The sequence below is a fragment of the Pelodiscus sinensis genome, chromosome 2, assembly GCF_052426305.1.
Source record: "Pelodiscus sinensis isolate ZL-2025 chromosome 2, ASM5242630v1, whole genome shotgun sequence".
Lineage (NCBI taxonomy): Eukaryota > Metazoa > Chordata > Testudines > Trionychidae > Pelodiscus > Pelodiscus sinensis.
Window position 1 is genome coordinate 260,084,394 of NC_143053.1, and position 26,676 is coordinate 260,111,069.

The 26,676-nt window shown below is 51.3% G+C and overlaps 2 protein-coding genes across 3 annotated transcripts in view; one reads left to right on the plus strand and one right to left on the minus strand.

Annotated features, from left to right (window-relative positions):
* The window catches only part of LOC112543714 (GTPase IMAP family member 8-like), a 37,780-nt gene extending 11,368 nt beyond the window's left edge, over positions 1 to 26,412 (plus strand). The window contains exons 4-7 of the mRNA XM_089776025.1: positions 3,311 to 3,450; positions 16,088 to 16,421; positions 22,328 to 22,376; positions 23,986 to 26,412. Of these exons, the coding sequence (XP_089632151.1) occupies positions 3,311 to 3,450; positions 16,088 to 16,421; positions 22,328 to 22,376; positions 23,986 to 24,782 (1,320 nt within the window). The 3' untranslated portion in view covers positions 24,783 to 26,412. The remainder of the gene's footprint in view (positions 1 to 3,310; positions 3,451 to 16,087; positions 16,422 to 22,327; positions 22,377 to 23,985) is intronic.
* On the minus strand, positions 1,284 to 16,386 carry LOC112543716 (GTPase IMAP family member 8-like). Of its 2 annotated transcripts, none has more exons than XM_089776853.1 (5): positions 16,302 to 16,386; positions 13,481 to 13,739; positions 8,086 to 9,038; positions 4,390 to 4,429; positions 1,284 to 3,148 (listed from the first exon to the last, which is right to left on the minus strand). In XM_089776853.1, exons 2-5 carry the CDS (start codon positions 13,506 to 13,508, stop codon positions 2,394 to 2,396), a joined length of 1,776 nt encoding a protein of 591 aa, XP_089632979.1. In that variant the 5' UTR covers positions 13,509 to 13,739; positions 16,302 to 16,386; the 3' UTR covers positions 1,284 to 2,393. The 2 variants fall into 2 exon arrangements, with proteins under 2 accessions (XP_089632979.1, XP_089632978.1); XM_089776852.1 differs by having other exon boundaries at positions 13,688 to 13,739; positions 16,302 to 16,351.
* Positions 26,413 to 26,676: the final 264 nt, after the last annotated feature.

The window sequence follows — 26,676 nt, forward strand, 5'->3', positions numbered from 1 at the left end:
CCCACCAGGGCGCCCTTGTCTGGAGGGCTGGCTGTGATCCCAGTGCCCAGTGGCCAGAGAATTCTCGTGCAATGGGGGAGACCCGAGTTCAGATCCCTGCTCCTCCTCCGGCAGAAGAGCGGGGGTTTCCCACGTTCACACGAGTGGCACGACAGCTGTGCCAAGCATGGGAGTGAGGCGGCCTCCAGCTGTGAGTCTCCCCTGGGCTTCTGCCCCCAAGCTCCAAAGCGTTCCAGGCACCTCGGGTTGGCGTTCTGGGTTGTCTTTGACTCACGGTTTTTTCAACCATTCAGTTTGCTGAAAACTTAAAAAAAAATAAAAATAAAAGAGCAAATATTTGTCCAAATGACGTCTTTCTAAACTGTCAATGATCCGTTATTTGTGTTTGTCTATTGGGGCGATGAACACCTCCCGTTTCCCAGCAGAGCCAGGAGCTGCACTGCACGATCGCGGGCTGTACAAAGTGCACCAGGAGGAATCACACAGCAACCATGAACCACAGGGAGGGGACTGTGACCCTAATCCTGGGCCCTAGATTGGCTGGCCTGTGAGGTGGGGTAGGGTGGGGGGGATTGGCCAGCACCTCTCTGAGCCTCAGGTTTCCCCTCTGTACCATGGGCGCAGCAATGCTGCCCTCTCTGAGAGTGAGGAAAACAGCTGGGTATTATCATTGCCAGCTCAGCTGCACGGCCACGTGACAACGACAGCTGCCTAAACAACCCACCTCCTGCCAACAGCATTTTGCTCTCTGTTAAAGCATGCCCTCGGCAATGCACCGACACAGCCTGTCATGACTCCAGTGGGATGTGGGGCCCTTCCAGAACATGGAGCTCAGTGAAACCCAGACTGGTGGAATCCAGGAAATAGAGCTTAAGGCCCATGTAGCCTTAACTCTGCCCTGCGAACAGGTGCTATCTACACCGACCCTTACACTGTGCTTACTCCACAGACAGAACAGCACAGCTGCTAAATTTTCATTCCCCTTCCCCTTTCTCTGCACAAAGCCATCTCACACTGTACGCCCATCTCCCATCTAGCTGCGGATAATCCCCAGGAACTCTTGTATATTCCCAGCTAAAATGACACCTTTGGCTCTTAGGCAGGGACGCCTGCTTACCCATGATCACAAAGCAGCCCACACAGCAGGGCCCTGTTGCTTGATTGGTGCCCTAAGGCGCTGATGAAATACACAGACCAATACGCAAGAGCAGGCCTGGGGACTCATGGGCCTGTAGTTTGGTGTTTCCAAATGACAGCTGCAGCCAATAAATGAACTTTATGGGGGGCGAGGGGCCTGTAAGGGAACAAGGTAGGAAAGGGGGGAGAGGCCATGTTGGGAGGCCATGATGTTGCCAGGCAGTGGGTGGCAGGTTCCGGTACCGTGGCAGGTTGGGTCGGTTCTGGAGGACAGGGTCATAATTCAAAATGATCTGGACAAATTGGAGAAATGGTCTGAGGTAAACAGGTTGAAGTTTAATAAAGACAAATGCAAAGTGCTCCACTTAGGGAGGAACAATCAGTTTCACACATACAGAATGGGAAGTGACTGTCTAGGAAGGAGTACGGCAGAAAGGGATCGAGGGGTTATAGTGGACCACAAGATAAATATGAGTCAGCAGTGTGATGCTGTTGCAAAAAAAGCAAACATGATTCTGGGCAGCATTAACAGGTGTGTTGTGAGCAAGACACGAGAAGTCATTCTGCCGCTCTACTCTGCACTAGTTAGGCCTCAGCTGGAGTACTGTGTCCAGTTCTGGGCGCCACATTTCAAGAAAGATGTAGAGAAATTGGAAACGGTACAGAGAAGAGCAACAAGAATGATGAAAGGTCTAGAGAACATGACCTATGAGGGAAGGCTGAAGGAATTGGGTTTGTTTAGTTTAGAAAAGAGAAGATTGAGGGGGGACATGATAGCAGTTTTCAGGTCTCTAAAAGGGTGTTATGAAGAGGGAGAAAACTTGTTCATCTTGGCCTCTGAGGACAGAACAAGCAGCAATGGGCTTAAACTGCAGCAAGGGAGGTTCAGGTTGGACATTAGGAAAAAGTTTCTAACTGTCAGGGTGGTTTAACACTGGAATAAATTGCCCAGGGAGGTTGTGGAATCCCCATCTCTGGAGATATTTAAGAGCAGGTTAGATAAATGTCTATCAGGGATGGTCTAGACAGTATTTGGTCCTGCCATGGGACAGGGAATTGGACTCGATGACCTGTCGAGGTCCATTCCAGTCCCAGTATTCTCTGATTCTATGATTCTACCCTGGCTGCTGGTGGGTGATGGCCAGAGTTGCTTCCAATGGTGTAAACTTTGTGCACTGGATGCCGTCCCAATGGTACGGGCCCTCCCGCCACTGCCTGGGGGAAGCAGGAGCTCTGGGCCTGGGTCACGGCTCTCGCTACCAGGAGACAGTACACATCCTTTGGAGTCTATTCCACTTGCTCCCTCCCTGGGTTCTCTGTGGCTTTGCCATCAGCTGCTTCAGTCTCTCTGCAACCTTTAGACACGTTTCTTCCGTGTCATCGCCCGCCTCGGCGTACAGCTCGTTGGTGTAACATCGGCCCCCATGCTCCCGCACCATCCCCTCAGCTATTCGCATCAGCTCTGTAACCTGCCGGTCCCGCTCCGCCCCCGTGGCTCTGTTGTCGAAAGCGCAGTAGCGGTCCCTGCAGGCTGCAATCAGCCCCCGCAGGTCCCTGTTATCCGTGTGTGTCACGTAGTCAGGCAGCGAGCTACCCTCTAAATCATCTTTCCGGGTGAACAAGACGATCATGTGCCTCATGGCCCCCGCTCCGAAAACCTCTCGTACTCGGCTCACGGCCTCCCTGTCCTGTGCAGTGTAACGGCCCAGCTGGGTCACCAGCAGCAGCGCGTGGGGGCCCGGGGCGGAGAGCACGATACAGCGACTGAGCTCTCGACAGGCTTCCGCATCACGGGCCGCTGGGCAGAAAACGTCAGGCGTGTCGATCACCACAACCTCCCTCCCGCTCCAGCGCATGCTCCCTGCCGCGCACGCCTGAGTCACTGGCTTTGCTCCCAGCTTGGACTCAAACTCCTTCTTGCCAAGGAGGGTGTTTCCGGTTGCACTTTTCCCAGCTCCTGCCTTACCCACAAGGATGAATTTCCATGTGTCCTGGCTGCCCCCTCGCACTCCTGTTGGGAGGAATTGCAACGGATTTAGTACGGCATTGCACGGGTATAAAGAAGAGGTGGTGAGTTTAGGCGTTCTCTCAACTAAAAGTATGTACAGGGTTATAAACTGGCATTAAAACCGACTGCCTGAGTGCCAAGCCCTTGGGAACCAATGGATTTTAGGTCTCCAGGGAAAAGGGCAATTCCACCACCACGGTCTCGGCGCTTAGCCGCGAGCTGGCTTTTGACTTCATCACAGACCCGTCTGAGACAGAATACGGCAGCCTCTTCGGAGAGCCGGAGCAGGAGCAGCGGAGGGCGCGGTGCGTGAGGAGTGCTACCGGGGGAGGGGCTGGGGCCACGCACCTCCCTCCCACCCTGGGGTGCTTGGTTCCCATGGGGGCGGGGCCTGGACAGAAGGAGTGGGGCTGGGGGCTTGCCTCCCCCCGGCCTACCTTCACCCTCCTCCCACGGTGGCAGCCCCTCACTGTGGCAGTGTGGCCACGGCCGGGGAGCTGGCAGAGAGCTCTCTCAGCGCGCCAGGGAAACCACCTCCACAAGGGGGTAGCTGACAGCTCTGGGGGTGCAGCTCCCAGCACTGTGCCGTTTACCCTGGCACGTTGCAGCGCCGGACCAGGCTGTGCTCAGGGCGGGGGGTGTTTTTTCACACCCCGGAGCCAGAAAGGTGCAGCGCAGTGACGTGGCCGTGCAGCCTTTGCCCTCGTGGCTGTATTGGCACGTGTGTCGCAGCTCACTAGCAGCCGTGTAGCACGGCGGGCTGTCATGGCCAGAAGCAACAGGGTTTCTCCCAGGTACCTCTGTCCTGAGCCCAGTGACTTGTTTACTCCCAGCATGTTCCAGAAAGGGAGCCAGGCTAGATCGGAAAATATCAAGACACGAGGCATCCGCCACTTCCATGGGCAGCGTGTGCCAATGGTTAACTCCACACGCTGTCGAGGGCGGGCCTGGTTTCTGAACTGAATTGATCTATTGCACCCTTCAAAGCGAGACTGGGGGCCTTCCGGGAACAGGGGCTTTAGTCCAACACACCTTACTGATCTCATCACTGGAGTAACTGGATGAAATTCTTTGTCCCCAGCTGTCCAGGAGCACAGACTAGATGATGTAATGGCCCCTTCTGGCCTTAAAACCTGGCTCTCTGAGTTCTGTCCCCTGTCTGACACTGGGTATGTATGTGAGTCACTGCAGCCTCCGCGCCTACATGAGCAGGGAAGGGGAGCAGATTTCTGAGTGTCACTTACCCTGGGTGGGTTCTTCATTTTCTCTCTCTTTCTGTTTTAGCTGAAAGATTTGCAAAAAACAATCTGTTACACAGGGCAAAGAGAAACCTAGACAAGCTGCAACACATCCTCTTGCCACCTCGAGGGTCCTTTTCCCATGTGCTTGTTCAGCCTCTCACTCAGTTCACTGCAGTAATTCTGTGCCTCTTCTCTGGAGCCAAGATCTTACTGCTCCTTAGAAGCAGTTGCCCGTTAAAAGTTCTTCTGGCACCTCCGACAGATCCCAAAATTTGAGATGGGATCAGGATCAGAAACTATCCAAAAGAAAAAAAAAAGCAACTTTGACTGCATAGAGGTTGAGCTGAATAAGAATGAAAGCCAAAGAGATTATCTGGGGAAACAGAAGTAACTTGGCTCTAGAAGAGAGTCGGCCACTTTTAATGCATTCAATTTAGAGGATAGCTCAAGCACTCGCCCTCCTGTGTATGCAAGGAGGCAGGGGCCTTGTGGAAAAAGAAGATATGATCATGTCATTAAAGACTGTCCTCGTGTACATGCAGAAGAGAGTTAAGCTAAGGTAGCACGGGAAACTTGAATTCTGGACTGCAAGATTCACCTTTTAGTGTTGTGTGTGTGTGTGTGTGTGTGTGTGTGTGTGTGTGTGTGTGTGTGTGTGTGTGTGTGTGTGTGTGTGTGTGTGTGATTTCTTAGGTTTTTAAAGAAGCAAACACCATAAACAGAACTTCTTTCTGGCTGTGTCTACACTGGCATGAATTTCCGGAACTGAATTTCAGTTTTTCTGGAAAAGGAGCGTCTACATTGGCAGGCTGCTTTTCCGGAAAAGCCCTTTTTCCGGAAAAGCGTCTGTGGCCAATGTAGACGCGCTTTTCCGGAAAAGACAACTGGGCTGTCTACACTTGCCCTTTTCCGGAACAGTGTTCCGGAATAAGGACTTATGCCCGAGTGGGAGCAGAATAGTTTTTCCGGAATAGCGGCTGATTTTGTACAGTAGAGCATCGTTGCTTTTCCGGAAATTCAAGGGCCAGTGTAGACAGCTTGCAGCTTATTCCGGAAAAGCAGCTGATTTTCCGTTATAAGTGGCTCAGTGTAGACACAGCCTTTGTGTTTGGGGGTGTGTGTAAGGGTTAAATAAGGTGTCTGGGTACTTGCTACCATGGAGATGGGGGTACAGCATGGGCAGGCACTTTCCCTCTTGTTTTCCTTCTTTCCTGCTTGCTTGGGATAGATAAGTACGTAACACAAGGATGTAACTTTCAGTAAATGCCCTCTGTGTTAACAATGCTATCCTCCTATTCCCCTATCCGCTCCCATTCGCTCCAAAATACACGTTCAGGGTCACATCTCCTTCCTCTCGCAAGCTGCTGATTCAAAGAGTTTTGTGATGTGAGAACTGCCGACATCAATTAAAAAGCTGTAAAATGCAAACGGGGTGGGGATTCATCCCCTAGTTATGATTATGCATTAGAGGGGTGTTCCCATCACTGATGTAGGGCTTAAGGTGGAATTGACACATATATTTACACACTAACTAAGATAAAAAGGTGTAACTGGGGTTAATTTATTGCTCACTCAGATCCCAAGGTTGGGGAGAGCGAGGCGGACGAGTATCTGCAATAAAACTCCCAGGGATCCCCACTCTCTAGATCTGCTTCTGTCCAGCAGCCATGAGAGTTTTGATTCCACAAGTCTCTGATGTTTGCAGAAAGTGTGCCCTCCTCTCTAGCTGTTCCCCTTCCAGCAGACAGCCTATTGCACTGACCAGCAATCGCTGAGACATGCCACCTTACAGAACATGGAACAGTTTATTAGTTGTTCCTCATGTCTGCTTCTTATGGGGCAATGAGGCTGAACAATTTTTCCCAGTGGCTATGGCCAGCTCCCCTGGGCAGAGTTAAGGGTACGGGAAAGGGGTTGTGTGTGTACATCCTCATAAGTCATAAGGCAGCACCAGGCAACCCTAATTCTGCATTATTGAAATCCTCACCCGGAAAGCTATTCCTAGTGCTAGATAGTCCCTCTCTGAGAGCACACAGAAAGGCAGGGGTTCAGTGCTGGGAAGCAAGAATGACAACAAGCCCAGAAAAATTGTCACAGGTTGGTGGTAGTGGTGGTGGGGGGTTAATAAAGAGATGAAGAAGATGGGAAAATGATACAGGAAAAAGTAATAGAAAATGGCTTAGAGAAGGTCAACAGTATGGATATGGATTACAGTAGACGAGAAGCTGGATCTGAGACAACAGGGTGTCCTTGTAGCCAAGAAGGCTAATGGCATATTAGGGCGCATTAGGAGGAGCATTGCCAGCAGATCTAGAGAAGTGATTATTCCCCTTTATTCGGCACTGGGGAGGCCACATCTGGAGTTTTGCTTCCAGTTCTGGGCCCCCTATTACAGAAAGGATGTGGACGCATTGGAGAGGGTCCAGCGGAGGGCGACCAAAATGATGAGGGGGCTGGAGCACATGACCTGCGAGGAGAGGCTGAGGGATTTGGGTCTGTTTAGTCTGCAGAAGAGAAGAGTGAGGGGGGATTTGAGAGCAGACTTCAACTTCCTGAAGGGGGGTTCCAAAGAGGATGGAGAGAGGCTGTTCTCAGTGGGGGCTGATGGCAGAACAAGGAGCAAATGGGCTCAAGTTACAGTGGGGGAGATCTAGGTTGGATATTAGGAAAAACTATTTCCCTAGGCGGGTGGGGAAGTGCTGGGCTGGGTTCCCTAGGGAGGGGGTGGAATCTCCATTCCTAGAGGTGTTTAAGTCTCAGCTTGACCAAGCCCTGGCTGGGTTGATTGAGTTGGGGTTGGTCCTGCTTTGGGCAGGGAGTTGGACTTGATGACTCCTGAGGTCTCTTCCAGCCCTAGGATTCTTGAAGGTTGCCTTTTATTTTCAGTGAATTCCCCTTCGTCCTTGTATCACACGCAATTGTAACTGCCAGGCACCTAGCAGTTACAATTGCGTGTGATACAAGGACAAAGGGGAATTCACTGAAAATAAAAGGCAGGAACTTGAAGAACAAAGGGAAATCCTTTTCCACAAACATGCAATTAGCCTGCACGTCTTCCTGCCACAAGGCACCAGGGAGACCAGGAGCTCTACCGGCAGGGTTCCGAAAACACAGGCATTGATATGCATCCAGAATGACCCAAGTCGTTGTTTGCAATCCCCACAATGAGAGAGCTTAGCGAGCGTGAGGAGGGCTGTAAGCTCTCCCGTTCAGGGCACAAGCCGACCTGTCCTGGGAGTTAGGAGCAGGCTTTCCGGCGGGCCGGTTATCCCATAACTGCCTCCTGCAGACTTCATTGCATTCTGATAGTCACCGAGCCCCTGAGCTAGGGGGCTCCACACTCGGATCCAATATGGCCGGCCCCGTGTTCCTGAAATACTTGTGGAGTCAATGACAGGTTGGGCTTAATGAGGATACTGCTCCTCCTCCCTCCCCCACAAAGCGAATTTTCCATTCGTTGATTGCAAATCACTCTACAAAGATGATCGTTCTCATTGTCGTTCACGTCCTGACCTGCCAGCCCCTCCACACTCGTCCTCTCAGCTTCCGATTCCCCCTAAATTGCCCCCTTAGATCCCTGACTCTTCACAATCTCAATATGGATTCCCTGGGTCTTCCCCAAACAGCATAGAAAACCAGGTCCCAATTGCACAGGTGTAAGCGTCGTTAAATATGCAAATGCAGAGCTAATTCCATTACCCTGTCATCATTGCTGGCTTCCTCCCCGACTGGGTTTGGCTTTCCCATGTAGTATTCCTGTATTTCTCTCAGGAGATTTTCTTCCACTTCTGCCTCCGTGGCTTTCTGCGCTTCTGACAGCGTTTCTAAAGTTCGATACACATCCTGGCCCAGTGCGAGATGGATTTCCTGTACTGCCTCTGGCCTGGAGTGTAAGTCCTGCTTCAGAGCACCATGTTTCTCCTTGAAGCAACGGATTATGTCCTTCACCTTTGCTTCCTCCAGCTTCCTGTACTTCTCCTCCAGGGCCTTGGCCTGCTGTTGCCTCTTCTCCATGGCATGTCTATAAATCTCACTGGTGAGACATCGGCCTCCGTTGGCCTGCACCATCCCCTCCACCACCTCCCTCAGCTCACGGATCTGCTCCTCGCGCTCCGAGCCCGTCGCTCTGTTGTTGAGAGCACAGCAGCGGTTCCCACAGGCTGCCACCAGCCCCCAAAGAGCTGGGGTATCACAGCCAGTTACATAGTCGCTCAGCGAGCCACCATCCAAGTCCTCTCTCCAGGTGAACAGCACGATCAGATACCTCATGGCCTCCTCTCCAAAGATCTCTCGGACCCGCCCGGCGGCTGCCTGGTCCTCGGCAGTGTAGCAGCCCAGCTGTGTGACCAGCAGCAGCGCGTGGGGGCCGGGGCAGGACAGCGCGATGCAGCGAGCGATCTCTTGGGCGGAGGCTTCCACGGGGCCCTTTGTGCCCAGAATATCAGGAGTGTCGATAACCAGAACCTCCCTCCCATTCCATGTCGCCCTCCCCACGGCACACGTCTGTGTTACTGGCTTTGCGCTGAACTTGGACTCAAACCTGCTCTCGCCGAGGAGGGTGTTTCCTGTCGCACTTTTCCCAGCTCCCATTTTACCAACGAGGATGATTCTCAGGTCAGGTCCTCTGGGCCCTTGGCCGCCCGCATGGGAATCTGTGGGGAACAAGTGAGACTCATCACATCAGTGCCCAGGTCAGAAGGTGGTGATGGAGAGACCGGAGCTGGGAGGAGAACTGGTGCTGGACACGCCCACTAACTCTCCTGCCTCTGTGTCTGCCAGTGAACTGTGAGCAACCGGATGGGTTTTCTCTCACTTCCATTCAGAATTAGTCCCTGGATCCTGCCTCTAAATAACACTGGGCTTATTACTTTAAAAGGGGCTCTTAAGATGATCCTGGCAATTACAGACCAGTAAGTCTAACATCAGTACCGGGCAAATTAGTTGAAACTATAGTAAATAAAATTGTCAGACACATGATGAGCATAATTTGTTGGGGGAAAAGTAAGTCAACATGGTTTCTGTAAAGGGAAAATCACGTCTTACTGATCTACTAGAGCTCTTTGAAGGGGTCAACAAACATGTGGACAAGGGGGATCCGGTAGGTATAGTGTACTTCGATTTCCAGAAAGACTTTGACAAGGTCCCTCACAAAGGCTCTTAAGTAAAGTAAGTTGTCAGGGGATAAGAGGGAAGGTCCTTTCATGGACTGATAACAGGTTAAAAGACAGGAAACAAAGGGTAGGAATAAATGGTCAGTTTTCAGAGTGGAAAGAGGTAACCAGTGGTGTTCCCCAAGGGTCAGTCCTGGGACCCATCCTATTCAACTTATTTATATATGATCTGGAGAAAGGGGTAAACAGTGAGGTGGCAAAATTTGCAGATGATACTAAACTGCTCAAGATAGTTAAGACCAAAGCAGACTGTGAAGAGCTTCAAAAAGATCTCACCAAACTAAGTGATTGGGCAAGAAAATGGCAAATGAAATTTAATGTTGATAAATGTAAAGTATTGTACGTTGGAAAAAATAATCGCAGCTATATGTACAATATGATGGGGACTAATTTGGCTACAACTACTCAAGAGAGAGATCTTGGAGTAACTGTGGATAGTTCTCTGAAAACATCCACTCCGTGTGCAGGAGCAGTCAAAAAAGTAAATAGAATGTTAGGAATCTTTAAAAGAGGGATAGAAAATAAGACAGAGTATATCATATTGGCTCTCTATAAAACCATGGTACGCCCACATCTTGAATACTGCGGATAGATGTGATTGCCTTGTCTAAAAAAATCGTATATTGCCATTGGAAAAGGTTTGGCATAAAACATGATTAATGAGTCCCATATGAAGAGAGATTAAAAGGACTTGGGACTTTTCATCTTAGAAAAGAGGAGGCTGATAGAGGTTTATAAAATCATGAGTGATGTGGAAAAAATGAATAAGGAACAGTTATTTACTTATTCCCGCAATATAAGAACTAGGGGTCACCAAATGAAATTAATAGGCAGCAGGTTTAAAACAAACCAAAGGAAGTTTTTCTTCACTCAGCGCACAGTCAACCTGTGGAACTCCTTGCCAGAGGATTTTTTCAGGAAGAACAACTCTTGTGCAAGAGGGGGGTTTTGCGCAAAAACCTCGCATGCAAAAACAGCCTCTAATTAATCATGCAAATGAAGCGTGGCAATATGCTGATCCATGCTTTATTTGCATAGGCTTTTGCAGAAGAGGGAAGCTGTGTAGGCATAGCTAAACAGTTACACTTCTAGCACTTTCTGTGTGGACACTTATGTTGCACAATAAAAGTGGCCTTTCTGAGTTTAGTTTAAAGCTTTTTCAAAGGAAAAAAAAAAGCAAACATGATTCTGGGCTGCATTAACAGGAGTGTTGTGAGCAAGGCACGAGATGTCATTCTTCCGCTCTACTCCTCACTGATCAGGCCTCAATTGGAGTATTGTGTCCAGTTCTGGGCACCGTATTTCAAGAAAGATGTGGAGAAATTGGAGAGGGACCAGAGAAGAGCAACAAGAATGATTAAAGGACTAAAGAACACGACCTATGAAGGAAGAATGAAAGAATTCGGCTTGTTTAGTTTAGAAAGGAGAGGACAGAGGGGACATGATGACTGTTTTCAGGTATCTAAAACAGTGGCACAAGGAGGAAAAAAAATTGTTCTCCTTGGCCTGTGAGGATAGAACAAGAAGCAATGGGCTTAAACTGCAGCAAGGGAGGTTGAGGTTGGACATTAGGAAAAAGTTCCTACCTGTCGGGGTAGTCAAACACTGGAATAAATTGCCCAGGGAGGTTGGGGAATCCCCATCACTAGCGATATTTAAGAATGGGTTAGACAGACACCTATGAGAGGTGATCTAGATGGTGCTTGGTCCTGCCGTGAGGGCAGGGGACTGGATTTGATGACCTCTCGAGGTCCCTTCCAGTTCTAGTGTTCTAGGATTCTATTAAAAGAAGTTCGATAAAAGAAACCAACCAAAAAAGGTTTCGTTACTGAGTCATATTGATACTAGTTTAAATTCATACTTTGCCTTGTGTCTTTCCCATGCGGAGAAGGCCTCAGCGAAGAGTTTTCTTACATTGCGTCACAGGAAAAGGAAAGGATGAAAGTTAAAATCAACAGCTTGTCACAGTGAAATCTGTGTGACCATCACTTGCAGAAAGCAACGGAAATGCGATTCTTCCCATTCCCATCACCAAGACATGTCTGAAGAGCTTGTCTGCGTGCATCTCTCCCTGGGACTACCCCATATGACCAAATACACTGCTTTAATCCATGACATCTGTTTGGTCTTGGAGGAGAACTGTTTTCTGGGACTACACAAACACTCAGGAATTGCTTAACACAGACTCACCCATGCATGGAAATTACCCTGGCTTCGCACAGCTGAAGAATGATACAGCACACTGACGAGGAGTCCTGTGGTACCTTAGGGTATGTCTACACTATCACTCTAGTTCGAACTAAGGTGGTTAATGTAGTCAATCGAAGTTGCAAATGAAGCCCGGGATTTAAATATCCCGGGATTCATTTGCATCTTGCCGGGCGCTGCCATTTTTAAATCCCCGGTAGTTCGGACTCCGTGCCTGCGGCTACACGTGGCACCGAGTAGATAGTTCGAGGAGGAGGACAATGGCTGACACTCTCGGGGTGATGCAGGGATGCCCAGATGCTCATTCTGTATTATCTGCCTTTGCTGCCCTTGTTAATAAAACTCTGACATATCCACAAAGGGCTTTCCGAGGTGTCAGTGTTCCAGCTGGAGTGCGGGAGGTGAGCAGGCATGAGCCTGCCCACCTCTAAAGGGCCTCCCCCCAGTCTATGGGATCCGCGCAACCCAAGCCACCAAATGATTACAGGAGACAAATAAAGAGAAAACCGGGACGGGTGTTGAAGTCAAAGAGCTAAAAGGAGGGAGCTGGACAGAGACACCAAGCAGAGAACCCTGGACAATGCCCACTGCCCCTCGAAGTCCTTGAGAGAGCCAGCGGATGCCGCCCAGGGGAACTCTGCCCAGATGCATGAACAGATACAGGAGTGGAAATAGGCCCCCCAGTTGCAGGCCCCTCCCTCAGCCAACATCTGCTCCCCTAAGTGTCAGTGTTGCCACTAAGTACATGGGGGAGGCCAAATTAACAATAATTCTAGTAGCTGGGCCTGATTTTGGGACTGGAATCTGCATGACCTCACAGTGTTAAGTGGGGATTCTTACGTAATCAATAGAATTAATATAGCCTCAATAGATCAGCCCACATATCCCAATGTGTCCTTCTGACGTCTCCTTGTGGGTGTCCAGCTACCAGCTGAAATGCGATGTGGCCAATAGAAAGCTCCAGATCTTTCTCCAACAACTCCTGTTATTCAAACCCAGGCACTTGAAACTTTTTATCGTGCGCTTGGGTTGCTCTTTGACTGCCACCTCCCTTTTTAGATTCACACTCATCTGCTCCCTGTATACTTTGTCATTTCTTGCTTCACAAAGTCTCCGTGGTGCTATCACTACATTGCCAGTGCTCCTGTCCACACCCTGATCATTTCTGATGACTATGATCCCCTCTCTGGGTGAGATCCCCGCAACCTGTGCTTGTAGGTCAGAGTTAAGGTGAACGGGCAGAGTTGTATGGGACTCCCATAGTAGAATGTTCAGGGGGGCTGCAGGATTGGGCAGAGCCCAGGAATAGAAGGGAAGAACGGGAATTACTAGGGACACTGCAGAGCAGGACTGAGGTCCATTGGTCCAGCAACAAAACTTGCACAATGTTCCACCATATACCGGGCTCTACGCAGCTCCATTCTCAGTCTCTTACTAGGGATAAAAACTGTTGTTTAAAAAGTTAACCAGTTAAACACTATGTTGAACCAGTCAACCACGGAGCAGCCCCCCACCTGAGGTGTGATGTGGGTGAGGGGCTGCTCCAGACCAGACAGACCGTCAGTTAACTGGTTACCTGGCAAGCATCACCTTTACCTGGTGATACTTACCAGGTAACCGATTACCCAGCTACCCCTTTACATCCCTATCTCTTCCTTTTCCGACCACTCGTAATTCCAGAGTCATCCCAAATAAAACCCTCACTTTTTTTGTACCTGACGTTTGGTCAGAAGTGCAGAACATTTGAAATCTGGATCCTCTGTTCCAGAGTCCCTGCAGCCGTTCAGGTGGGTACCGATATTTCTACAATGTACGTTGAATTCCTCACTTCGTGGAACTTTCATTTCCACAACAGGGAAAGTTGAGTCGAGCATAAAGGCAGTAAAGGAGGCAGAACAAGGAAGTTGATGTCAGTTTCTTACCATGGAGACGTTCTTCTGACAGATTATTGTCTTCTCTAGCTAGCCGAGCCATCTGTGGAAAAGACACAGACCCCGTTACAAGCAGTTTATTAGGGAGGCTCAGGACGGAGCTGACAGCCATGCGATCAACAACTAATGTCTCTTGTATGACCACTTCCACGCCACTATTGGATTGGTCATGGCAGAAATGAAACCCTTTCCTGACTCTCCCCCAGCTGCATGTCAGAAACTGCTGTCCACGAAAATGCCTCCTGCCATTTCCGAAGAACTGCTGGGGGATGGGGTGGGGAGACAGTTCACGCAACTAATTTAAGAAGCTAATCTACATCCAAAGAAAAACTTCAGCTTCACAATACACGTGAACATCTTTGGTCCAGGACTTTCAGGTCTGGCAACATCCATGGTTGGGCAGGACCATGGATGTTGTTGGACCACAGAGCCTCGGTAGCTGGGAGTCTGATAGGAGAGGGGCTGGTGGCCAGGAGGGCAGCTGGGCCGGGAATGGAGCCTGGTGGCTGGGGCTGGCAGCAACCTCTCCTGGCCTGACAAACTCTGGGTCCCGGATTGGGGAGGTCCATCTGCACTGCACTGATTTAATGATGAAAGGCATTATCCTACCTGCTGGACCAATGGACCTCAGTCCTGCTCTGCAGTGTCCCTGTAATTCCCGTTCTTCCCTTCTAATCCTGGGCTCTGTCCAATCCTGCAGCCCCCCTGAACATTCTACTATGGGAGTCCCATACAGCTCTGCCCGTTCACCTTAACTCTGACCTACAAGCACAGGTTGCGGGGATCTCACCCAGAGAGGGGATCATGAATGGAGGCGGGCCCCTGAACGGGGGTTCTCCCTCGGAACAGTCATTGGCCTCCGCTTCACAGTGAGGAGAAGACACAAAGACAGAGAGAAAAAAACAGGACTATGTAGCACTTTAGAGACTAACAAGATGGTTTATTAGGTGATGAGCTTTCGTGGGCCAGACCCACTTCCTCAGAAGCCATCTTGTTAGTCTCTAAAGTGCTACATAGTCCTGTTTTTCAGCTACACCAGACTAACACGGCTACATCTCGATCACTAAAGACAGAGAGGGCTGCTAAGCGGGGCAAAGGGAAGCGCCCTGTGTTGGAGGCAGAATAAAACCACCGCAGAGCTTCTGGCTGCAGAGTTCTGTCAGTCTAGATGCCCCGTTTGATTTTGTCACTGTTAACAGCCCCCAGGGGGTGTCCCGCAACACCCATCCTGACTGCTCTGCTCAGGGATTCAACTGCGCTGCCCGGCACCCACCCAGGCACGCAGGCACCTGCCCTGTAGGACTGGGCATTTTGGAAATTCGATTTCCTGTCGGCTCGGTGTCGAAAGGTCACGTTGCATTTTCCCAGCAGATCCTGGGAGGCTGGGCAGTCCCAGCGGCACCCCAGTGGTAGGAGCTTCGATGCCTGCAGGCACACGTCTGAACACACACAATTGCACTGAACAGACACAAATACACAACAGCACTGAACACACACACAGCTGCACTGAACACACACGATTGCACTCAACACAAGACAGCCCTGAACACACGATTGCACTGAACAAATGTTCACACAGGACAGCACTGAACACACACAGCAACACTGAGCACAAGACAGCCCTGAACACACATGATCGCATTGAACAAATGTGCACACACACGACAGCACTGAACACACACAGCAACACTGAACACACATGATTACACCGAACAGACACAAATACACAACAGCACTGAACACACGCACACACACAGCCGCACTGAACACACATGATTGCACTGAACAAATGTGCACACACACGACAGCACTGAACACACTCAACAACACTGAACACTCACGATTACACAATAGCACTGAACACATGCACACACACAACAGCACTGAACACACATGATTGCACTGAGCATGGACAAATACACAACAGCGCTGAACACACATGCACACATGACAGCACTGAACACACATGATTGCACTGAGCATGGACAAATACACAACAGCACTGAACACACTTGATTGCACTGAGCACGGACAAATACAGGACAGCTGAACACACTTGATTGCACTGAGCACGGACAAATACACAACAGCACTGAACACACTTGATTGCACTGAGCACGGACAAATACACAACAGCACTGAACACACATGCACACACGACAGCGCTGAACACACTTGATTGCACTGAGCACGGACAAATACAGGACAGCTGAACACACATGACTGCACTGAACACACACACACACACCTGCACACAGAGCCCCAGGAAGCACTGGGGAGCTCTGGGGAGTCGTTATTTCGAAATAGTGGCCCGGGAGCCTCCTTTCGACCTGTTTCGGAATTCGCATTGTCCCGCAAGAAGAGCGGGGGGGGGGGGGGGGGTATTTGAAGGACAGCCCCCGTGCAGGGTGAGCGGGGCCCCACAGTCCCGAGGGCTCGGTGCTGCCCTTTGGGGGCCAGGGAAGGGCCCAGGGCCCCGGGCTGCCCGTGCACAAGGGGGGGGGGGTGCGAGCCCCCCCCACAACCCAAGGTCCAGCCTGAGCGGGGCACAGCCGACCCCTCCCGCCCCGAGAGAGTCAGGATCCCCCCCCCGGGCTGCCGGTACCTGCGGGCTCCGCTGCTTCCCCCGCCGGGCTCGGCCTCCAGCTGGTCCGCGGGCCGGGGCGGGGCGAGCGGGCGGCGCAGGATCGGGATCGGGCCCCGCGCCCGGCAGCAGCGAGTCGAGGTAGGAGAGGCTGCGGCGCGAACCCGGGGTGGGGGGCACAGCGGGGCGGGGGGGTGGGAATTGGCTGGCGGGGGGGGCATGAACCCAGGGCAGGGGGAGCAGGGGGGCTGGTTGGCAAATGGGGCAGCTTTTGCAGGGGGCGTGGTCTCCTTGCAGGTGTGGAGGAGTTTTGGGGCTGGGGGGGATCCCACCGGTTGCCCCCCCATGTGTAACCGCCTGCCAGGGTGCGGCGCTGCCCGGGGGCAGCAAAGGGAAACTCGGGGCACAGGCGAGAGTTACCCCTCCCACTCCAGGACGAGCCCCCTGCAGGATGTGGGGCAGGGACCTTTCCCTTGCCCCTCTCCTGGGGCAGTGCCCACTGCACCCGCCTCCCCAGGGCCTCAGGCCAGGGGCATCCCAGGGCCTGCCCCCGGAGTCTCCTGCAGGGTGTGGGGCAGACAGGTGGAGACAGGGAAGGAGGGGCAATCTCAGGGAGGGGAGGAAGGAGGTTTACCCTAGGTCAGGGGCACAGAATCTCTTTTTGGGTGGGGGGCCACTGACCCACAGAAAAATCAGTGGGGGGGGGGGCGCACAGAAGTGAGACGCAAAGGGGGAAGCCCCTGACTGAGAAGGGGGGAGACACTCCCCACATTCCCCACACGCCAGTGCTTGGGGGGCCCAGGTGAGTAGATGTCGTGTGCATCAGCCCCACAGGCTCCCCATTACTGGGGGGGGGGCTCTGAGCCTCAGGGGCCAGATCCAGGCAAGCTGGGGGCTGCATTCAGCCCCCCAGGCCTTACGTTCCCCACCCCAGACCTAGGTGCTATGGGAGATTTGATTCAGTGACATATTTTCCACAGACCCCCAAAACCATGAGTCCTGCACTGTGAGTGGCTACCACTTACCTACTGGGGCTGCCTAAAAGCGCCTGCAGTTCACAAATGTCTCAGCTGCTGCTGATCCTCTGACTTCCCCCCCCCCTTCTTGTAACCCAGCTTCCCCTCCTTGGCATCGTCTCACTCCCCCTACTCTTAGCTCTGCAGCATTTACCCTGCGGCGCGGTGCACAGGGCTGCCGTTGTGCGTCGGATTGATAGTACCCGAGCAAATAGCCATTGCAAATATGTAGAGAGGAGTCACCAGTCGTTTGAGCGCTATCTGCCTCTAGCCGAATTTTTTTTTTGGCAGTTTCAATGTGGAATTTTATCCCTCCCCATTTTTGTTTTTGAGCACAAGTTTACGCTGTGGGATCCTACCGCTTCCAGCCTGATTCTCCGACCAGCTGTCAAAACTTGGTCATTTCATTTGATTCGTCAATGGGGTTCCCCTTCTTAACTGATAAGAACATAAGAACGGCCGTACTGGGTCAGACCAAAGGCCCATCTAGCCCAGTATCCTGTCTGCCGACAGTGGCCAGCACCAGGTGCCCCAGAGAGGGTGGACCGAAGACAATGATCAAGCGATTTGTCTCCTGCCATCTCTCTCCAGCCTCTGACAAACAGAGGCCAAGGACACCATTTTATCCCCTGGCTAATAGCCTGTTATGGACCTAACCTCCATGAAATTATCTAGCTTCTCTTTAAACTCTATTATAGTCCTAGTCTTCACAGCCTCCTCTGGCAAGGAGTTCCACAGGTTGACTACACGCTGTGTGAAGAAGAACTTTCTTTTATTAATTTTAAACCTGCTCCCCATTAATTTCATTTGGTGTCCTCTAGTCCTTCTATTATGGGAACTAATAAATAACTTTTCTTTATCCACCCTCTGATCTTTGGCCTCCCAGTCCAGCCCTGCATGCGACCGCTTGTGTGGTAGAGCCCGGTCCCCAAAGGGCAGGAATTCCTTCACGTTCACCACTCTCAAAGGCAAACGTCTTTGGTGAACCTGAGAAGGCCACACCTCGTTGGAGCCACTTAGCCCAGTGTCCTGTCTTCCAGCAGTGGCTGGTGCCAGGTGCCCGGAACAGTGACCCTGTCATTGGGCAGTCGGAAGCTCGGGACGCAGACACCCGAAGCAGGGGTGCATCCCTGGCTACCTTGGCTAATAGCCACCCATAGATGTATCCTCCAGAACTTAGCTCAGTTGTTCAGGAACCCAGCAGCGGAGACGGCTGGGGAGGGACACAAAGGGGGCACTGGTTACGTGTCCACCCCCTAGGTGACTCCTCCCTGGATCACCCCTAACCTAGAAGAGGGTCCCACCTCCTCCTCCCCCCCCACACCTCACTTCTCCCCCTCTCCCGCTTCCAGTCCACCCCCTTCTCACCTGGAACCTCTGGAGCTTAGTGCATGAGCCTCTCCTACAGGAGCTAAAAGGGACACGAGGCTTGAGAGGCTGAGAGAAGTGAGCGCAAAGTCAGCTGGTGCTCAGCTCAGGCTGTAGAGCAAACTCATTGTCTCTCTGTACGTGGTCTCCGTGCCACTCGACGGGGGGTGCCCCACGCCCAGCAGGTGTGTGTGTTGCATGTTCCGGGAGCGCCTCCCGCTTAGGAGCGGCAGCACAGGAGAAAGCAGGAAGGTGCTTGTTAGAAAAGTTAAGAGGTCGGTGAGGGAGGTTGGCGTCACGGGCCAATCGGAAGCAAGCATGGACAGCCCGATAGCGAATGAGAGAGGACAGAGGGTTAAGGAGGAGGGGCTTTGAACACAGACTCAGAGCTTGGGGTGATAGAGAACGGGCAGCCAGAGAAGCCACTCAGAGAGGGGTGAGCTGGTCGAAGGGGGGGCGTGGAAAACAGTCGGCGCAGCAGCACTTGGAATGGAGATGCGCCAGGCAAGCCCAGCACTTGTCCATGCCACAGGAAAGGATGGTGCAGGAACTGGTATGTAGGGACCTGGGGGAAGAGGCCCACCTGTCAGGGAGGGCCTAGCTCCCATGGACGTGTGCTGCAATTTCTTCTCCCCCATGGCCTCTCGTCATCTGCAGTGTGTCATGCACATTCATGACACCGTCTACATCAAGTAATTCAGAAACACACCACCCTTCGGTCTGCCCCGAACAGTGGGACACAAACCAGTTGAGATTTGGCTGTCGTGTAGGAATCACTTCCACTGATTTTCAGGAAGAAGCAGTTTAAGATCCCTGTGTCAGGGGAGAAATGTCAGACTATCAATGAGTCCGAACAACTGTGTGGGTAAGTACCAGCCATGGACAAATCTGCTATGGAGAAGAACCAGTTCAACAGAGAAACCAGACTTGTAAGCCCATGAGACCAGGCCCTTCTGAGGTTGTATTGTGTGTGTTTGGTCTTATTCCAGGAAAGAGGCCTTCCATTTCCACAGGTCCTGCAGCCATGGCTGCTCATCCCAGGCCCCCCACCCCTGCGCCCCTTTGAGCTCATTGCTGATATAGTAGGATAGAGGACTTCTCTCAGGGGCCTGTTTTTACCTGTCTTGCACAAGGGCATACTGCAATGGCAGTGTCTGGGCAAAGTACAAGTCACGTTCTCTCTGCCGCAACACACTCCATTCTGGTTCCAGAGTCTCTGTTGCTGGGGAAAACGTTTGCACGTGCGAGGCTGCAAAAACAGGACTGCTTTGACGAGACTCAGTTTGAGCGTATTGGGCGTTAGGGCAGCTGTTCCGGCCTCACGCCGGCTAACACACACGTGCTTAAGGACTTAAAAGCTTCAGGGGGATAGCCAAGGGTACGTCTACACTACAGCGCTAGTTCGAACTAACTTAGTTCGAATTAGTTAATTCGAACTAAGCTAGTTCGAACTAACGCGTCTAGAACTAAAAACTAGTTCGAACTAGCGTTTTGCTAGTTCGAACTAGCAAGTCCACATTGAGTGGACTCTGAATAGGGCTTAAGGATGGCCGGAAGCAGTGCCGGCAGGGCATAAAAGGAGGACTTAGAGCATGGAGATGCTGTCTCAGGCTAGCCGAGGGCTGCGCTTAAAGGGTCCCGACCCCCACCCCGGACACACAGTTCTAAGGGGTGCCCCGCTTGCAAAGAGGTTCTGGCTTGGAGTGCCCTGAGTGCCCACACTGGGCACATCACACCACTCAGCCATCAGCCCAGCTGCACTTGCCGCAGGCTGCCATCTGGGGAGAGGGAGTAATTGGGGGGCTGCAGGAGAACTTCCACCCCCAGAAGCCCGCAGAGCCAGCCCAGTCCTCCCCATCGGGGGCTCGTACCCCATTCCTCCCTCACCTCCTTCCACTTACCCTTCCTTAGCCCCCCTTCTTACTGATATACAAAATAAAGATAACGTTTCTTCCAACATTGACTTTGTCTTTATTGAAAAAAAACTGGGGGAGACTGGGAAAAGGAGGTGGGAGAGGGGAAGAGAAAGGCTGGGAGAGGGGAGGGCAACTAACATGATCAGGGGTTGGGAACAGGTCCCAGATGAAGAGAGGCTACAGAGACTGGGACTGTTCAGCTTAGAAAAGAGGAGACGGAGGGGGGACAGGATAGAGGTCTCTAAAAGCAGGGGTTGGGTGGAGAGGGTGCATTCAGAAAAGTTCTTTTATAGTTCCCATAAAGAAGGACTAGAGGACACCAAAGGAAAGGAATGGGTAGCAGGCTTCAAACTAGTAAGAGAAAGTTGTTGTTCTTGACAAAGCAAATAGTTAACCTGTGGAACTCCTTGCTGCAGGAGGCTGTGAAGGCTACAACTAGAACAGAGTTTAAAGGGAAGTGAGATCAAGTCATGGAGGTTGGGTCCATGGAGTCCTATTAGCCAGAGGGTAGGAGTGGTGTCCCTGCCCAAAGTTTGTGGAAGGCTGGAGAGGGATGGCACGAGACAAATGGCTTGGTCATTGTCTTCGGTCCATCCCCTCCAGGGTCCCTAGGGTTGGCCGCTGTTGGCAGACAGGCTACTGGGCTAGATGGACCTTTGGTCTGACCCAGTACGGCCATTGTAAGCTCAGGGCTCAGGGTCGGGGGTCTCAGTGGACCCCCTTGATTTTCATGCACACCTGGTCCTGGGTGGCCAGGCTGGCAGCTCTCCTGCCCTAGATGGCCACTTTCCTGTGCCTAGTGCGGAGATCGTGGACGAGGTCCACGATGTCCGCACTAGCCCAGGAAGGTGCCCGCCTCTTGCGGTCCAGGGCAAACTCCCGGGAGCCGCCAGCCTGGTCCCGGCAAGAGGGGGTGGGCTGGGGGGCATCGGGTGGGTGGCTCTGTGCCGTGCCAGGTGCAGGGTCTGCTAGCTGGGTGCTGGCAGGCTTGCACCTGGCACGGGCACCGTAGCCAGCCCGTGCCCCTTTAAGGGGTCCGGGGCCGGGAGGGGGGCATAGAGTTTCCCTGGTGTTGGCCAGAGTGGCCACCAGGGAAACCTGGGGAGGGCTAGCCTCCCACTAGTTCGAACTAAAGGGCTACACAGCCCTTAGTTCGAACTAGCTAGTTCGAACTAGGCGTTAGTCCTCGTAAAATGAGGTTTACCTAGTTCGAACTAAGTGCTCCGCTAGTTCGATTCAAATTCGAACTAACGGAGCGCTAGTGTAGCACCTATTAAAGTTAGTTCGAACTAACATCCGTTAGTTCGAACTAACTTTGTAGTGTAGACATACCCCAAGTTAGTCTGTAATAGGAAAAATGTAAAAAAACAACTGTCTAGTAGCACCTCAAAGACTAACAAAACATGTCGATGGGATCAAGAACTTTTGGGGGCACAACTCACTTCTTCAGATGACTGGCATGTTAGAAAGTAGGGCTTAAGTAACTCTCGATGTCACCTGGATTACCCACGTGCTTAAAGCTAAGCAGATGTGATCTACAACTCACAGAGATTAAACGTGAACTATCAAGGTGCTATGTTCAGAAACTCCCTTTTCTGACCATAATCAAACTTCATAGCAGTGATTATTATTATTGCTACCATTTATTATTTGTATGGCTGGGTTTTTCTAGGTGTATTTTTCTGTATTCTGAGCTCCATGGTTAAAGTATGTTTGCAAATCACACTTTTTATTGCAAATATTTCAGAGCGGGATGGATGAGAGGAAGCAGAGAGGAGACGGTGCAACCTTCTCGGGTAAGACAATTACACAAAAGGCTCTGTTCTGTGTATGGACTGTTTTATCCCGCATGGCCAACTAGATCAGGGCTCTCAACTTTGGGAGCCCCGGGGATGATACAGCACATGCCAAGGACCGCAACTTAATTGTGGTTGCGTATGCAGGGAAATATATATGCAAATAGCTTCTTTCCCACCGATTGGCATGAATACAAAGATTAAGGCAAGACTACACAACACACAGGCCCCATTTAAGTCAGATCTGCTGATCGTAATAAAATGCAATAGTGACCCGATTTCTGCCTATAGCACAGCACTTTGAATGAGCAATGACAGTGCAGGAATTTAACTACTAAAACGCATACCAATAGAAGACCATTCTATTGACAACTTTTTTGGCTCCCACCTACGGGCTGTATTGAGCCCTGCGTAAACCCAGACCGCGCTGTGGGCTGCAAACAAAGAGGCCGCAGGCAGCGTGTTGAATAGCCCAAAGCTAGATAGAGCTAGGGAAGAGCGGGTGGTCATTTATAGGCAAGTCAACCAGATTCACTGCACGCAGCACAGCGGAAGTGAGGTTTTTAGGGGGACTTTGAGGTGGACACCGTTGTGATGTCGCGGCGAGGTCCCAGCCTGCACAGGGAGGAAGGCACAAAGGCGGCTGTGCAAGAACCTGAAAAGCAGGAGGGTGATGTTAGGAGCATTAGTGGAACGGAGTGGCGGGGGCGGGGCAAAGACTGACGAGAGGGGATGGGCAGCGTTCTATTGAAATGTGAAGGTAGAGCCGAGACGCTTAAACGCCCTAGGGAACTGCTCAGAGGTCTGAGAGGCCCGAGCTCCGTCCGGAGGAGGACGTGGCCTGAGCAGAACACCAGGGTTTCTTTGGACGCATCTCGTGTTCACGTCTGACTCTTGGATCCAGGTCAACGAGCGTCAGCTCCAGGACCAGGGCTTATCTGTGTCCCGCCAGAGACAGGTGCTGTGGTTGGACAGTGAGGGGTGCGGTGTAAGAACCGGCCCTGTTGGCCAGGGGCTGATTAGAGAGAGAGAAGTTGCAGGCTCAGCCCAACGGGGAAGGGAGACACATTCAGGGCCCGTGTTGTGAATGGACAGAGGCCCTGGGGCGTGTAGGGGAGGCCAGAGAGGAGAACGCTGCATAATCCAGGCAGAACACATGGGCTCTGGGAAGGAACTTGGAGGTTGGGCTGGAGAGGGAAGGAAACTTCTGGAGGGGCTGAGGGGGAAGAACACAGTGGATTTGGATGTGGCCGACGTGCGCAGGATGAAGGTGAGAGAGGGCTCAACAACTGCCCCCAGATTGCAGGGCTGAGGGGTGGTGGGAATGGGGGTGGGGGGGGCTGAGAAAAGTATCAGAAGAAGGAATAAGAGACGTGCAGGAGAGAGGAGAAGGGGCTCAGGTTTGGTCACGTTCAGTCTAGAATGAGAGGACATCCACGGGGACAGAGACAAGCAGAGATGTGGGGCAGGAGGGACATTAGTTACTCTGGGCCTCTCGGCCCCAGGGCACGCTGTGCACGTTAATTAGCAGTTGTATAAATAGTACATGTGTAGGACTTGTCTCTTTTATCTGTGCAATGACGCTCTGACTGTCCAACCTGTCTGCCAGCAGCCGCAGACGACAGCAGGAGATCCGAGCTCAGAATCATCCTCGTTGGCAAAACCGGAGCTGGGAAAAGTGCCACGGGAAACACCATCCTCGGAGAAAGAACGTTTGAGTCCAAACTCAGGGCAAACACACTAACTCTGACTTGTGAAAAGGGGCGAAGGAGCTGGAAGGGGAGGGAACTCGTGGTGATTGACACACCTGCCATCTTTGACCAGGAGGCTCTCGACATAACTTGTCGAGAGATTGTTCATTGTGTCAGGCTCTCCACCCCAGGCCCCCACGTGCTGCTGCTGGTGACCCAGCTGGGCCGTTACACTGCAGAAGACAAGGAAGCTGTGAAGAAAGTCTGGGAGATTTTTGGAGATGGAGCCATGAGGCACACGATTGTCCTGTTCACCCGGAAAGAAGATTTAGCAGTCAACTCCCTGCATGACTACATGAGACACTCAGATAACAAAGATCTTAAGGGGTTGATTCAACAGTGTGGGAACCGCTACTGCGCTTTCAACAACAGAGCAACCGGGGCAGAGCAGACGGAGCAGGTTTCGGAGCTGGTGGAAGTGATCCAGAGAATGGTGCAGGAGAACGGGGGCCGATATTACACCAATGAGATGTACCTGGAGCCCCATTTAACTGAGCAGAAAGTGAGAGATTACATAGGATTCAATAAGAGAACCAGGCTGAGGACTGTGAAAGCTGCTTGTACCAAGTATAGGAACGTGATTTGGGGCTTTGGGATCGCTGCGGTGGTTGTTGTTACTGTTGTACCTCTCCTGATTTACCTTGATCACTGTTAGAAATAATCCAGGACACTCTGGATGCAGGTGAAAACAAGTGGAGGATTTATTATACACCAGCTGATGGAGTGACATGCAGGGGTTACCCTGGTGAACACTGGTTAATTAACACAATACAATAGGTTATATAGTCAGCAGGTGGACGGAGGAAAAATGATTTGGTAGGTCTAGCAGCAAGACAAAATGAGCACAGAAGCCAATAGAACTACTCAAGATTACATAATATCTCCGCCCATTGCAAAGTAACAGCTCATTAATTAATATACAGGTAGTTACTGTTCAAATGCCTAAACATGTCAGCAAAACAGTAATAACATTTTAGTCTGCATAGATGATGTTTCTATAGCAGGCGGGTATGGCCTTGAGTTGGTGCAGCGCTTGGTTCTCAGGCTCATTATCTAGGAGTGAAGCAAGACAGTTAAGCAAATTTTATGAAATGTTATCTTACGCAAAATGTGTTACGTTACTAACTGGAGTCCTGTCCGAGTGGTTAGAATGTGGTTGCTCTGGTGCCCAGGGTCTTTTTACTGCCTGCAGCTCTTATCCTGACTGTGGTGTTCTCAGGCCTAATCCTAGGATGGAGTCATGCTGTTTAGAGGAGGCCGGCTAGCACATTTAGGGCTGCCTCAGTTTACCCTACAATCAATAACGACCATTAATCGTCTCGTTGCAGCCTGACCTGACTGCTTCCCCCACCGGACACATTTCTACTAGTGTATCACACTCAGACCAAAGTGTGGCTTCATTTCCAGTGACTTCATTTTATCATTCACTTAGACTCTGCTGTGTGAGGTCATAGTTAGCTCACGTGCTCTGTCCTATATAACCATTGTATGCTAAATAGACTTCACTGTATACTGCTAAGGTTGGTGAATCTGTCAAAGGGACGCGTATGCATTGGGTATCTAAGCAAGGACTGGAAGACAAGGCGTAGCGGCTGAAACCTGTATTATGTCAACTTAACCAAGGGGTTAAGTATTACCACTGGGTAATACTGTGAAAAAGGAACAGTCAGAACAGTTTTTCTTACCACGTACCCAATAGTTATATTTTTCCAACATACACCATAACTGTGGGAAAACAGCAGCAGAAGCTGTCCGTCTTCTGATGATCAAGGCAGCCATCAGGCCGTAACACCATCATTAAGGACACGAGTAAAACTCTAGTTGGAACTTGTGCCTAACTCTGTATCAAATGTCTGTTTGCCTGGGTAACCATCACAGGAGTGTTGACTTTCACAACATTTGTAAAACTTAATTAGCAATATCTGTTAGAATCATGTAATTACACAGAACCAGTTTCTACACAGTTACCTTGGATTTAGAATGGCTAACAGATTTAGAGTGCCATTAAGCGCGGTAGTATGGGTGTACAGTTGTGCAAATGCTCTTAGCCTGCGTTTGTAATGGAGTGTCTCCGTTAGTTTCAGGGAATACTCTGGGTTTACAGCCTGGTACCTGAGAGAAGACTTTGTTCCTTTGTCTGGAGCCAAAAGCTCTATCCAGATCTTGTGTAAACGTAGAGTGGCTCAGACTGGAACATCAAATATGGCAGTGTTTTTACTGCTAATGAAATCTCAGACATTTACAGGGCAAAGTTCAGAGCAGGTGTAAGTGGGTGAAACTCTATTGACCTTTGTGACGGACCAGGCCGTGTCTGGGCACAGCTTAGGGCGTCCGCTCAGGGCGAATTGCTCAAATCCGGGGCTCTTTACAGTCCCCCTGACTGGCGACCTCTCCAAACAGGCCACAAACCAGTCCCACAGAGCGCTTCAGCAGCCTGCCTGAAGCCTCCCGAGCAAAACCCCTCCGACACCCCAGCAATATCCGTGCCCCAGATGGCCCCGGGCCTATACACAGGTGGGGGGTCCTAGCACCCAATCCCACCTACCCCG